General features: G+C 44.4%; 1 protein-coding gene across 1 annotated transcript in view; it reads left to right on the top strand.

Annotated features, from left to right (window-relative positions):
* LOC308138288 (attractin-like protein 1) overlaps window positions 1-15,000 on the top strand; it is a gene marked incomplete at its 5' end in the record, with an annotated part of 332,365 nt that overhangs the window by 43,595 nt on the left and 273,770 nt on the right. Inside the window, 3 exons of the mRNA XM_080507370.1 lie at window positions 247-493; window positions 4,183-4,366; window positions 11,871-12,025. Of these exons, the coding sequence (XP_080363496.1) occupies window positions 247-493; window positions 4,183-4,366; window positions 11,871-12,025 (586 nt within the window). The remainder of the gene's footprint in view (window positions 1-246; window positions 494-4,182; window positions 4,367-11,870; window positions 12,026-15,000) is intronic.

Genomic DNA, 15,000 nt, shown 5'->3' with positions numbered 1-15,000 from the left:
TATGCAGTATTATTAATGATCATTATTCAATTAAATCTGAATTGAATATTTGGAATATAATGTAAATGTAATATTAAAATGTTAATATTAATGTCGTATTTTTATTCTTATTTATTATATATTCTATTATTATACCATTGAATATTATTTTCATAGTTGCAATATAAATGTCAATTAAAAAACAGATTCTTTCCAGTATAAAAAGTGTGTTTACATCATTGATTCTCCGCCTCCTCCGTGGTGCAGGACGACATCTACATGTTCGGCGGGAAGCTGGAAGCCGCACACGCCAACATCACGGACGAGATGTGGGTCTTCAACATCCCCCGGCGCACCTGGTCGCTACGGAAACCGGCGCCGCCGCCCCCGTACGCCCTGGAGGGCCACACGGCCCACGTGGTGGAGCTGGGCGACGGCGAGGCGGCCATGCTGGTGTTCTTCGGCTACTCGCCGCTCTACAGCTACGTCAACAAAGTGCAGGAGTACAACCTCAGTGAGTCGATTCCCTCCCGTTATTGTTTAATTGCTTTTTATTGACGCCAGGTGCAAGACTCTCGGCGCGGTTCACATTTTCCACCGGGAGCGTCCGGTCTTTATCCAGGTTTATCTGCACGCCGGGTTTCCACCCGTCGAAGCCGTCCGACTCGTAATCGGGCTTTTTGAAGCAAATGATTTGTATCGTCGCCTCGAGGGAAGAAGTGAGAAGACAAAGTGTGTTTCAGTGGGTCATTATGAGTCTGACGGGTCCCGGGCTGCTCTACTTCAGGCTGAAGGTCTGGAGTCATGGGAATGAGGAGCACACACACACACACGCACGCACGCATGCACGCATGCACACACACACACGCACGCACGCACACACACACACAGACACACACACACACCCACGCACGCACACACACACACACAGAGACACCCACACACACAGACACACACGCGCACACACACACACGCACCCGCACGCACGCGCACACACAGACACACACAGACACATGCACCCACACGCACCCACACGCACGCACGCGCACACACACACGCACCCACACGCACGCACGCACACAGACACCCACACACGCACATGCACGCACGCACTCACACACACGCACACAGACACACGCACGCACGCGCACACATGCACGTGCACACACGCACGCGCGCACACACACACACACACACACACAGACCCACCCACACACACACACACACACACACACACACAGACCCACCCACACACACACACACACACACACACACACACACACACACCTGCAGCAGAGAACGATACGCTATAAACAAAAGAAGATCACGGACATTCCAGTGGACAAACGACCAAGTTGAGTCGTTATTATGGAGACTGTCAAAATAAAAGTCCCAGGAGAATGTGGAGTCACCACTCTGGAGGAAACGTTGTTCTGATTGTCTCTACTGAGCATGTGCAGAACAACTATCTACTACAGCCGTGGCGTGCTGGTGCAGGAGCAGCGTTTCAGAACAGTAGCATCTTCCCGTGTTTCCACGGAGACGGACACCCGGTACAACAAACACGACGTCACGTAAAACACGACTCGAGTGGCTGAATTTTCAGTTTGGACAATTACTTTTTGCGGTACGAGGAATTAGTTGAAGAGCTGCGGAGCTTCAGCCTTAACTATCGCATTAAACTCCTGTTTACTGGAGGAGAAGCGCCTCATCAATGCCAAATCTGTCTTTCATTTCAGTCTTTCATAGAGATTTGTAATTAAATATCCTGCTTTTTCAGGACATGAGGCCAATTATCTGGAATGAAAACGGACTTCTCTTATGGAGACCAGTCACATTAAAAGTGATCACACTACTTATTCACATAGGAATGGCAACAAACGACCGACCCTGGGGGTGGAAGCCGGTCGGCTCTGCACAGAAGCACACAAATCACTGGAGCCGCGACTGAGTGCAAAACCATGAGGAACCAGCAGATGGCGGCATTGCAGTGCTGATAAACTGACGATCCACCCTGGTCTTAAGCGCACAAACGATAAGGCTCTTAGATGACGATCCTAATCCATTTAAAACCCGCGCACGCACACACACGTCACATGTTTCGTCCTTACGGGGATGTTTCATTGACGTGCGTCGTTTGAACGTGTGTTTGACCTCGTGGCACAGCGACGGCCGTCCTGCAGGGTCAGTGTGGAGGCCGACAGTCCACCGTCACTACTGTTTGTGTCTCCCCATCCATATCTCTCACTTTGACCCTCGATATATGTCTTCACTGCAAATTTGTTTTTAATAACTTTTCTTATTTAAGTTGGAAATACAAAAAAAGAAAAGAAAAAAGAGGAAGCAGTGCCACACGGCGAGCGCGGCCGTTAGGAAGAGGAGGCGCCCGGGCCGGGGCGTCTGGGAGGAGACGATGATTAATGAATCCACCGTCTCCTCTCACTTCTCCTCCCTGTCATCCTCCTCCCGTCTCCTCACTCCTCTCCCCTCTTCTTCTATTCTTCTTTCGTCTGCCCACCTCACTCTCTGACCCCCCTCTGTCATCCCTCGCCTCACCTTTTCCCTCCCTCTCCCCGCTCGTCCGTCCATCACCCCCCCCCCCCCCCCCCCCCTCCTCCCCCGACACTGTCACGCCGTGAGTCATTAGTCTTCGGAGGCGGCGGTGAAACCTGGAAACCAGGAGAGAGCGAGAGCGTAAAGCAGCAGGTAAAAGGATTTAATGGAGAGCCAGGTTCACCGCAATTAGCTGCCGGAGGCCAGATAAGACGTGACCTTCTGCTTTCTGGTCTCCTCTCCCTATCCACTCATCTTTTTCATCACTTCCTCTTGTTCTTTTTTAAACGCTTTCACTCCGTCAACTCAGGTTTTCTGCTCGCCGAAGGATTTTCTTTGCCTCCTTTTCTCTGTTTAACGTGTTTATGCTGCTTTATAAACTGTGTTTTAACGGCAGGAGCCCCAAAACCACTGTTACACTGATACTGAGCTCTTCTTTCTCTCTTTCTTTCTCTCTTTCTTTCTTTCTTCCTTAATGAATTTTTTTATTTTATAAAATCCCTTATCTTTTTCACTCTTCCTCCTTTTCCAAGTCCTCATCCTCCCTCCCTTCTGTTCACCCTCATCCTCCCTTCCTTTTTCTGCCCCTTTTATAAAATCACTTCTCTTTTTCCCCTCTTCCTCCCTCCTCTCTCTCTCTCTCTCTCCTCCCTTGTTTCCGTCCATGCTTTCTCCCTCCTCCCCCCCAAAGACTCTCGCCCTTCTCGTTTTCTCATGGTTGCTCATGACAGAGGTGTTTCTTCCTCAGCCTTTTTTTGAAGTTGTCCCTCCTTCAGACTCTGTTAGTTTTCTTCTATCTCTCCGTTATCGGGGTTCCTCGGATGATGTAATCCCCGCCTCTTTTTAATCACATTGTCCATGCACCTGAATGAATGTGCCGGCGTCCACCGGCCTAATGAAAGGCTGCGTCTAAATTCAATAAACTCATTTTCTTTGGCCTGGCTTGCTGTTGGACCGCTCAGTGTCCCTCGCTCTCTCTCTCTCTCTCTCTCTGTCTCTGTCTCTGTCTCTGTCTCTGTCTCTGTCTCTCTCTCTCTGTCTATGTCTCTGTCTCTCTCTCTCTGTCTATGTCTCTGTCTCTGTCTCTCTCTCTGTCTCTCTCTCTGTCTCTCTCTGTCTCTGTCTCTCTCTGTCTCTGTCTTTCTCTCTCTTTCCCTCTCTGTCTCTGTCTCTGTCTGTCTCTGTCTCTCTCTGTCTCTGTCTCTGTCTCTGTCTCTGTCTCTGTCTCTGTCTCTGTCTCTCTCTGTCTCTGTCTCTCTCTGTCTCTCTCTCTCTCTGTCTCTGTCTCTCTCTGTCTCTGTCTCTGTCTCTCTCTCTCTGTCTCTGTCTCTCTCTCTGTCTCTCTCTCTCTGTGTCTCTCTCTCTGTCTCTCTCTCTGTCTCTCTCTCTGTCTCTGTCTCTCTCTCTCTGTCTCTGGCTCTCTCTCTGTGTCTCTCTCTGTCTCTCTTTCTGTCTCTCTCTCTGTCTCTGTCTCTCTGTCTCTGTCTCTGTCTCTCTCTCTCTGTCTCTGTCTCTCTCTCTCTCTCTCTCTCTCTCTCTCACCTCCACAATCAAAAGCCAGGATGGCAAAAGAAGTCGTGCCAAAGCGTCAGTAGCGTTCCTCTGCTCCGCCGCACTCCTCACCCCGCCGTCCCGCTCTGTGTGTCTCAGGGTCCAACCAGTGGCAGGTGGTTTCCCCCGGCGGCGCCGTGGTCCAGGGGGGCTACGGCCACAGCAGCGTCTACGACCGGGCCAGCGGCTGCGTGTTCGTCCACGGCGGCTACAAGGCGCTCAGCAACAACAAGTACGGCCTGGTGGATCACATGTACCGCTACCAGGTGCGCTCCAGAACATGGTGAGAGCCCCGCGCCACACAGGGAAACACCTTCAATCACCTTAAAGGGTCCCTGAAATAATTCTATTAAAATACACCAGTATTTAGCATTATTTTTCCCCGTTTCGAATGATATATGACACACCAATGACAATCACACCACTATCTTGCTCTTGAGCGCCGAACGTCTAAAAATGCCTTTAAATCTCCCGCCCTGTGAATCTGACCTAGCTTTCCCAACTTGCCGTAGTTTTGCGCTGTGACGTATGAGGAGTTATTTACTTCCGCCCACAACAGCTGATCGTAGTGTCACTTGGTTTTGATGTGAAGAGGAAACGTATCCTGAAACCTGGTTCTGTCCCCACCATTTTTAAACGGCTTTTTAACGGATTTTTAAACCCAACTTTCAGTAAGTCTTTTTAAAACCTGCTAAAACTTAAGACAAATAGACCAATAAACTTTGCAAAACACCCACTCTGACACAAGGGTAAATACCCGGTCACACACAATATGTGCACACGGGTAAATACCCGGTCACGCACAATATGTGCACACGGGTAAATACCCGGTCACGCACAATATGTGCACATGGGTAAATACCCGGTCACGCACAATATGTACACACGGGTAAATACCCGGTCACGCACAATATGTACTCACGGGTAAATACCCGGTCACGCACAATATGTGCACACGGGTAAATACCCGGTCACACACAATATGTGCACACGGGTAAATACCCGGTCACGCACAATATGAGCACACGGGTAAATACCCGGTCACGCACAATATGTGCACACGGGTAAATACCCGGTCACGCACAATATGTGCACACGGGTAAATACCCGGTCACACACAATATGTGCACACGGGTAAATACCCGGTCACACACAATATGTGCACACGGGTAAATACCCGGTCACGCACAATATGTACTCACGGGTAAATACCCGGTCACGCACAATATGTGCACACGGGTAAATACCCGGTCACACACAATATGTGCACACGGGTAAATACCCGGTCACACACAATATGTGCACACGGGTAAATACCCGGTCACGCACAATATGTACTCACGGGTAAATACCCGGTCACGCACAATATGTACTCACGGGTAAATACCCGGTCACACACAATATGTACTCACGGCTCAAACATGTATGGTTGAACGCCTTGATTTTCTTCTAATTCTTCCTCCGATGATTCCTCTCCTTCATCTTCGTCCAAAACCAACGATACGTCACTTAAATCTTCGCTAACATCGCTCCTAGGTGCTTCTGTATCGCCAAACCCCTCCATTCTTCAATCAGCTGATGTTGTTTTGGCTGGGACATATAACCCCTCGTACGTCATATCCGGTCTAGCTCAGGCGGCTCACATTTATGGCCCGCAAATATACCGTCGTCTGCTGCATCATGTAAAGTCAATTAAAAGGGTCGGAATTCGGACTTTTATCTGGGAATGTTATATACCTTTCGAAAGCATATTTATTCTTCTTTCTAAAGATGAAATCTGAAAAACATTTCAGTTACCCTTTAAAGAAAGGATGCCAGTCCTCACTAAGGGCTTTTTGAAAGTAACTACATTTTAGTTCATCCCTGACGGAATTCCTCCATCCAACAAACATCTATAGGAGATATTCTCACGTCACCTAACTCAAAAATAAACACTCCTCTTCTCAACTTGAGAAAAGTAAATAAACTCCTGTATACAAACTGGGAGGCTTTATTTCTGGGCCATTGGTTGGTTGGTTCAATAACTAGTTGTTTGATTGGTTCATTGATTAGGTGTTTGGTTGATTATCGTTACAATGGTTGGTTGGTTCAGGGATTGATTGTTTTGCTATTGGATTTCTTGGCTGGTTGAACCGTTGGTTGATTGGTTGATTGGTTGGTTGGTTGACTGGTTGGCTTTTTTCGTCATTTGGTTGGTTCAATAACTAGCTATTTGATTGAGTCATTGGTTAGGTGTTTGGTTGATTGTCGTTAGAATGATTGGTTGGTTGGTTGATTGCTTGTCTTTTTCATTAGTTCAGTCACTAGTTAATTGATTGATTCATCGGTTGATTGTTGGTAGAATGGTGGGTTGTTTTCTTGTTGGTTGGTTGGTTGGTTGGTTGGTTGGTTGGTTCAGGGATTGGTCGTTGTGCTATTTGATTTCTTGGCTGGTTGAACCGTTGGTTGATTGTTGGTAGAATGGTTGATTGGTTGACTGGTTGGCTTTTTTCGTCATACGGTTGGTTCAATAACTAGTTTAATTAGATACTAATTTGATTGATGCATTGGTTGAGTGGTTGGATGATCAGCTGATTGTTGATAGAATGATCGGTTGGTTTCTTTGTTGGTTGGTTGGTTCAATAACTAGTCATTCCATTGATTCATCGGTTCACTGTTTGGGTGTTCAGTTGGTTGGTTGGTTGTTTGGGTGTTCGGTTGGTTGGTTGTTTGGGTGTTCAGTTGGTTGGTTGGTTGTTTGGGTGTTCAGTTGATTGGTTGGTTGTTTGGGTGTTCAGTTGGTTGGTTCATTGTTTGGGTGTTCAGTTGGTTGGTTGGTTGTTTGGGTGTTCAGTTGGTTGGTTGGTTGTTTGGGTGTTCAGTTGGTTGGTTCATTGTTTGGGTGTTCAGTTGGTTGGTTCATTGTTTGGGTGTTCAGTTGATTGGTTGGTTGTTTGGGTGTTCAGTTGGTTGGTTCATTGTTTGGGTGTTCAGTTGGTTGGTTGGTTGTTTGGGTGTTCAGTTGGTTGGTTGGTTGTTTGGGTGTTCAGTTGGTTGGTTCATTGTTTGGGTGTTCAGTTGGTTGGTTCATTGTTTGGGTGTTCAGTTGGTTGGTTGGTTGTTTGGGTGTTCAGTTGGTTGGTTCATTGTTTGGGTGTTTAGTTGATTGGTTCATTGTTTGGGTGTTCAGTTGGTTGGTTCATTGTTTGGGTGTTCAGTTGGTTGGTTGGTTGTTTGGGTGTTCAGTTGGTTGGTTGGTTGTTTGGGTGTTCAGTTGGTTGGTTGTTTGTTTGGGTGTTCGGTTGGTTGGTTGTTTGGGTGTTCAGTTGATTGGTTGGTTGTTTGGGTGTTCAGTTGGTTGGTTGGTTGTTTGGGTGTTCAGTTGATTGGTTGGTTGTTTGGGTGTTCAGTTGATTGGTTGGTTGTTTGGGTGTTCAGTTGATTGGTTGGTTGTTTGGGTGTTCAGTTGGTTGGTTCATTGTTTGGGTGTTCAGTTGATTGGTTGGCTGGTTGGTTCAGGGATTGGTCGTTTTGCTATTTGATTGCTTGGCTGGTTGAGGGTTGTATTGGTTGGTTTGTTGAGCGACCAGTTTGGCTCCAAACAGACGTCGTTCTCCTCGCCTTCATTCAAGGCTGCCAGAAAGATAATTACGCTGGAGTCTGCGGTGATCGTTTCCCCGCCGGCCTCATTGTGTGAATCCCATCACTCATCTGTCTGAGACGCTCGTCTCGTCCTGGGGTGTTTCGTTCCCCCCCATCATGCACCAGGGTCACGGTCGCAGCGCCGCCTCGTAGACCCGACACAATCGGTGGCGGGGAAATCTGAGCAAAGCGGCGAAACTCCAGCAGAGTTGTGGTTGAATAAAGTGAAGTTGCAGCTGATCACCTTTTCCCTCCGAGCCGCAGGCGCTTCCGTTTTCATTAATTTGCACTCGTCGTCTGGGCTCCTCGCAGGGGGTCGCTCCTTTCATTTGAACCCACACTTCATTTGTCTGTCAGCTGAAGTCATGAGTCACTCTTTACAGTCCGCGTTTCTCATTAAATCTTTGAAACGGTTACTTCCACCCTGCTGCTTACGACAATCTTCCAGTGGTTTCCAGCTCGTCGGGGCTTATGGAAGAGACTTGTGTTATTTCAGCCATTAGCATTCACTTTAATGTAATTCATCTGATTTTATCAGCGCTACTCTCACTGGGCCCAGCTCGACCCACATGCCTCACACTGTCCGACGTATGGCGCCCTCTTGTGGTGCAGATTCTTTCTTGCTTCTGTTTTTTGTTGCTCCCTCGTTCTCTCGTTCCTCTCTCATTCATCCATTCTGTCCGTCTTTGCATCCCGCTGGATCAGCAGCCAGTCAGCCATCTACTTTTATACAGTTTTAATCTGGAAATCCATTCCTGGAGAACGTGAGGAGAATAGCCCTGGAGTAGAAATTAGGCTTTATGGCATTTAATAAGTACTTGTATCGGTATTCTGTATTGACAAGAAGCTAAAGGCTAGTACTTTTACTCATCCTTGTAAAAAGTGTTATTGATGCTTCCTTTGCTGTTCGTTTGTCTTAAAGCAAATCACATTTCAAACATCAAATCTGACTTCCTGATTTAATAATGCCGAACCGAAATCACCAGAGCGTATTTACCTGTATGTCTGTGAGCAGGGTTACATCAAAACTACTGCACGGATTTTGTCGGAATTTTCACCACGGATAGATGTTAGGCCCCAGAGGATTGCATAAAATTTTTGTTGATGATCCGGAAACTTTTTTTTTTTTTCTGAGTCGAGGTCAGCCTTCAGTGAAAGTCAGAATTCTCTGATTGCTCGTTTCATGTCTAATTTATGTGACGTTATGTCATTTATGATCGGCTTCTTTTATAAATAAGAACATGTTTCTGGAAGAGATTACCGCATTTTCCACACTTAAAGAGCGCACCGGAATTTAAGCTGCACCTGAGAAATTTTAAAACAAAAAAAAACCAAACAAAACATATATAAGATGCACTTGTCGACATTGTAACAGGACAAGAATTTGCCTGCAGGAACACGGGGATTGCTCACATTTTCATTAATTCTCACAAATCTATCTGTCATGATGCTGGAAATTCCTGCACACAGGCTGTGTTGTGCCTCATGCTCCTGCTGTGAAGCCTGCAGACAGAGAGACACAGAGACATAATCAGCTTTATCTGGTTGATAAAGTATTTTATCGGATTTGCTGATTGTGATCCTGAGGAGGAAGATTTCTCAGCCACGGATGCAACACGTCGGTTTTACGATGCACCTGAACACAACATTCATGGCGGCAGAACAAACGGAGACATAAAGAGACACAGAGACAGAGACATGATCACCAAGCGTTTTATCTCTGTTAATAAAGTATTTTATCGGATATTTGCCGATTGTGATTCTGAGAAGAAAGATTCTTCAGCCACAGAGTCCAGCGCTCTAGTTTACGTGATTCACCTGAACGCATCATTCACTGCAGTCACCTGCTGGAGCTCAGGACCTCGTGAAGCAGCACAATTGTCACTTTTAAAGCAAGTTTTTGAGAAGCAGAGGCTAAAAACAGCATGTATCTACATGAGGAAGTAGAATTTAGAGGTATAAAGCTTATTAACCCATAAAAATCCATAAATTAGCCACATCGTGTTATAAGTTAAAGGGTTCAAAGCGTTGGAAAAAAGTCGCAGCTTCTCATCCGGAAAATACGGTCAATAAAGATCATATACATTTGTAAAAAATTACCATTGTATTGCAATTATATATCATATTATCGCCTTAATGTTGCCGCTATGTACGATCACATGCTCGACGAGTCGGGCCGGACAGGAGGCTTTGACCTCAGACGACCTCGGGCTGATAAACGAGTCACAGACGCTCCGCCGTGCGTCGACCCTTCACCTCCTTCATGTGACCTCTCAGCCTGCCGTCCGCCTCCCACTCTCACTTTCCGGCTGGAATTTGCGGTCGGAGTCAGGTGTCACTGGAGCTCCTGGACGTTTGGGAATTCCCACACCGGACCATTCCTGACGTTTCCCAGTAACCCTGTAAGACTCGGCGGTCAGCAGAACGCTCCTGACAAATGCCCCATGGCGTGATAAAGTCCTGTACATGACATGTGTGTATATATATATATATACATGTTAGTGGTTTCCAGCTGGTATCAGACTCCCACGCTTGTTAAACACTCAGTCATGTTTTATTTAGACTTCATGCCGACAGGCAAGACAAGAACCTAAAATCTTCCCAAGATATTATCTGATATTCTGATTTATTACTTAGTTTTTTGTTGTTGTTGTTTTGGTTTTCTTTTAAACAGGGCTTTGTTTTAAATTGTTCGAAATTCTGTCTATTATGAAAAATCTTAATCTTCCTGTGGACGGATCACATTTCAGTAGCCTTTTGAGATAAATCTTCTAATTTCCTGTGTCGTAGCCCAACACACACAATGTACACAGGCCAGCTCTGCAATATTAGTACTTTGATAAAGGTCGTCCTGCGTGAGCCGGATTGGTAAAATACTGCCATAGTAACCTTTACATTCTAACTTTTTATTTAAATTTATAGAAATACCTTTCATGTGATCTAAAATGAATGAATGTGTTTTTATTTCAGTTCCAGTTTCAGTGCAAAAGTTGAACTTTGTGCATTCAGTTCGTCGTGCTTTTAATTTGACGCACACATGTAATTGCTGTAGTTTTCCCTTTTAGACACGTTTTGGCAAGTTCAGAGAAGTGGGCTCGGAATAAGGATGTAGCTTAACGCCTCTTGAAGAAATGGATGTGGGAAACGCAGAAATAAGAAGGCAGCTCTCACTGTTTCACACAAGATGACTCTTATTGTTCTTCGTGTACGATGGAGCTTGTAAATAATCTGCCGATTTTACCGAAGAGTTCTTTGCTCATAATAAGTTACGCTGTCGGAGGTTTCGTACGGGTGTTAAACTATTGGTAGCGCTGATGATTTGTCTCTGATAAGTAGGTGAAGCGTTCATCAGATTGCGGCTCTTAAGCTTCAGACCAAATATGATGGATTCATAATAAATGTCAGCGTCGATACTAAACTGCACTGTTCTGGTGTAAATCAGTGTGTTTCAATTACCCAGACACACTCTTTTCCTTTTCTTTCTTTCTTTCTTTCTTTTCTTTTTTTTTTTATGAAAATGGCAAACTGAAAGGCACATCAATCTCCTTGGAAGATGTATGTAGAGGTGTGTAAGATAATAAAGTGTCTGACCGTGGCTCAACATGCACAGATTCAGAGTGTTTTATGAATGGAGGGAGGGTCAGTGGGTTCTGTTTTTAGATCCTCTGAGACGGTGGAAATTCAGAGCGACTGCTGTAAATGAAGAAGCCGCTACAGTTGCTCTTCACTATGTGACCTCTGACCCCCCCACCCCCCCCCCCCCCCCACTGGGAGATCACACACGGCAGACCTAGACCTCCTACCACGTCTGCATCGTGTGTATTTTGTTTGTGCGTGTGCGTGTGCGTGTGCGTGTGTGTGTGTGTGTGTGTGTGTGTGTGTGTGTGTGTGTGTGTGTGTGTGTGTGTGTGTGTGTGTGTGTGTTGCTCTTGTGGGGGAACAGCCGGTATGAAGGGCAGCCGTCGCAGGCCGGGTCACGCACCCAGACGCCATCAATAACAAAATGCCATCACGCACACACACACACACACACACACACACACACACACACACACACACACACACACACACACACACACACACTGACAAATGACCACTTTCCTAATGGCTGTCGTCCGGCGCCCCCCCCCCCCCCCCCCGCCGTGTCTCCACCTGTCTGTGTGCAGGTTGATCCTGCGGGAGAGCGGCGTGGCGCGCTACCTCCACTCGGCGGTGCTGCTGAGCGGCGCCGTGCTGGTGTTCGGGGGGAACACGCACAACGACACGTCGCTCAGCAACGGGGCCAAGTGTTTCTCCGCCGACTTCCTGGCGTACGACGTCGGTAAGGACCCGTCAGAAATCAAGATTTCATCGTGAAGCAATTTACTGTAGTGAAAGCGAGGAGGAGGAAAATAACACTTGTACTTTACACTAATTCACTAGATCTTGTATTATGTTACACATACTCACATTATATTACCATGAGACAGCACTATATTTGCATTGTTTGTTATTTCAGAATAAACCATTATACGTCATTATGTTGACATTATATACCAAAATCTCACCATTATATCACTGCTATGTACCATCACATATCACAATATTTAATCATATGATTTTACCATTATTTAATATAACATCACACATTATTAACTATGTTGCCTTTAGGTTACAAAATATATAGTTAGATTAACATTATGTCATATAATATGCATGGTACATATCATATACATATTGTATTATGGTTGTATGCCATTACACTGCAATTTTACTACTATTTTGTTCCCATATGTATATCACATTACTGTTATATACTATCATATACCAATATATTACTGTTACACACAAGAATATACCATTACATTGCAATTATTTATGATTAAATAGCAATGACTTACCATTATGTCACCATTTTATGTCATGACAGTTATATACCATCACATACACAAAATATTATATTATACATTATATTACATGCCAATCGGTTTTCATCCTTTGCCCAAACAGTTGCAATACAAACACACACTATTACATTACCAATGTGTAACATTAGTTGCCATCATTTACTATTATGTACCATTATATTAACATTGTGCGTTATTGTGACGGTTATATACCATCACATACATTATATTATCAATCTATACCAACAGATTACCATTCTATATGAAAACATCCAATTACATTGACCAGTATACACCAACATATACCATCGTATACCAGCATATATCATCAATTACTATTATATACCGTTTTATGCCATTGCATGACCATCATGTACTATTATGTCACCATTTTGTCAAAATGACATCACATGCATTATAATGTCACGGAATACAGATTAAGCTACTAGTCAATACTCAACTATATGATTATATTACCAATGTGCAGCATTATCTTACCATCATTTACCACCAGTTACTGTTATTTACTGCATTTTATATTCCATGAGTCCGCTGGTTGAACTGAAGGTTTGCGGTTAAAAAAGAAGTAGTAGTAATAATAATAGCCTGGATTTATATAGTGCTTTTTTCAGGCAGCCTCATTATTCATTATTCAGGTAGCGGGAAGCCTGCTGTACCAGATCCAAGCCTACAAAACAACAAACCCTTTCTTCTCCCCTCCAGTGAGGCTGCAGACCCTGCAGTATACGTAGGTGGAGAGTATGGATGATGAAGGATCCCATTACGGGCTACCCAGTTGCATCATAGACCAGATGGCATGAGGATGTTTGCACCCCTTGACAGGGACGGCGAAAGAGAAGGAAGAAGGGAGCTTTGAGGGAGGGGGAGAGGGATTACACCAACTCTTCACAGGAGGGAAACAACAGGGAGGAAGAAGATGAACCGACAGGAGGAGGAGAACAGAAAGACATGGTTGGAAATTCATAAAGTGGAGTTGAAGGGGAAGAAAAGTGTGACTGAAAAGAGGCGTTCATGCCAATTTAACAACAGAATCTCCTCGCGCTGTTACATATAATACAAAAAGTTTCCCAAATTACGACTTCGAGTGGCTCAAGAGGTAAAACTGCCTTTGTGTTTTTGAGCGCCGATGTTCAGAAGTCGACTCAGAGCAGTTTCCACGTAAACTCAGCACTGTAGGGAAACCTCAGTGTGATTATAAAGCTGCGACTCCTCGGAGACCTTCCAGTCAACACCACTATGGAGGTGTGACTCCACTGGCCCAGGGCCAGGAAGTGAGCCTGCTGGGGCCTGAGGTGTGAGCTCAGCGGCGTCACCACGCAACCCCACATGTTAACGTCAACAGATGTTTGTGAAATGCAGTGTGTTGAACTGCCTTCCATCAAGTAGTGAGCGACTCTCATTCTTGACCTGAGACAATAGACGTCATCACACCCAGAGGGAATCGTGATATAATGACAGAAGTGGAAACAAACACACATCAAACCTTGAATATATGGCTGTTTGAAGTGGAGACCATCAATCCATCTTCTATACTATACTATACTATACTATACTATACTATACTATACTATACTATTCTATATTATATTATACTATACTATTCTATATTATACTATACTATACTGTACTGTACTGTACTCTATTATACTATACTATACTATACTATACTATACTATACTATACTATACTATACTATACTGCAATGTACTGCACTATACTGTACTGTACTGTACTATACTATACTATACTATACTATACTATACTATACTATACTATGCTTTTCTATACCATACTATAATATACTATGCTATTCTATACTCTACTCTACTCTACTGTACTATAATATACCATACCATACTATACTATACTACACTATACTGTACTGTACCATACCATACTATACTATACATACCATACCACACTATACTATACCAAACCGTACCATACTGTACTGTACTGTACTGTACTGTACTATACTATACTATACTATACTATGCTTTTCTATACCATACTATAATATACTATGCTATTCTATACTCTACTCTACTCTACTGTACTATACCATACCATACCATACTATACTATACTACACTATACTGTACTGTACCATACCATACTATACTATACATACCATACCACACTATACTATACCAAACCGTACCATACTATACTGTACTATACTGTACTGTACTATACTATACTATACTGTACTGTACTGTACTGTACTGTACTGTACACTGTACTATACTATACTGTACTGTACTGTACTGTACTGTACTGTACTGTACTGTACACTGTACTATACTATACTATACTATACTGTACTGTACTGTACTGTACTGTACACTGTACTATACTATACTATACTATACTATACTGTACTGTACTG

This window comes from Blennius ocellaris, assembly GCF_963422515.1.
Source record: "Blennius ocellaris genome assembly, chromosome: 13".
NCBI classification, from domain to species: Eukaryota; Metazoa; Chordata; class Actinopteri; order Blenniiformes; family Blenniidae; genus Blennius; species Blennius ocellaris.
This window is presented reverse-complemented; position numbering and strand designations above follow the sequence as displayed.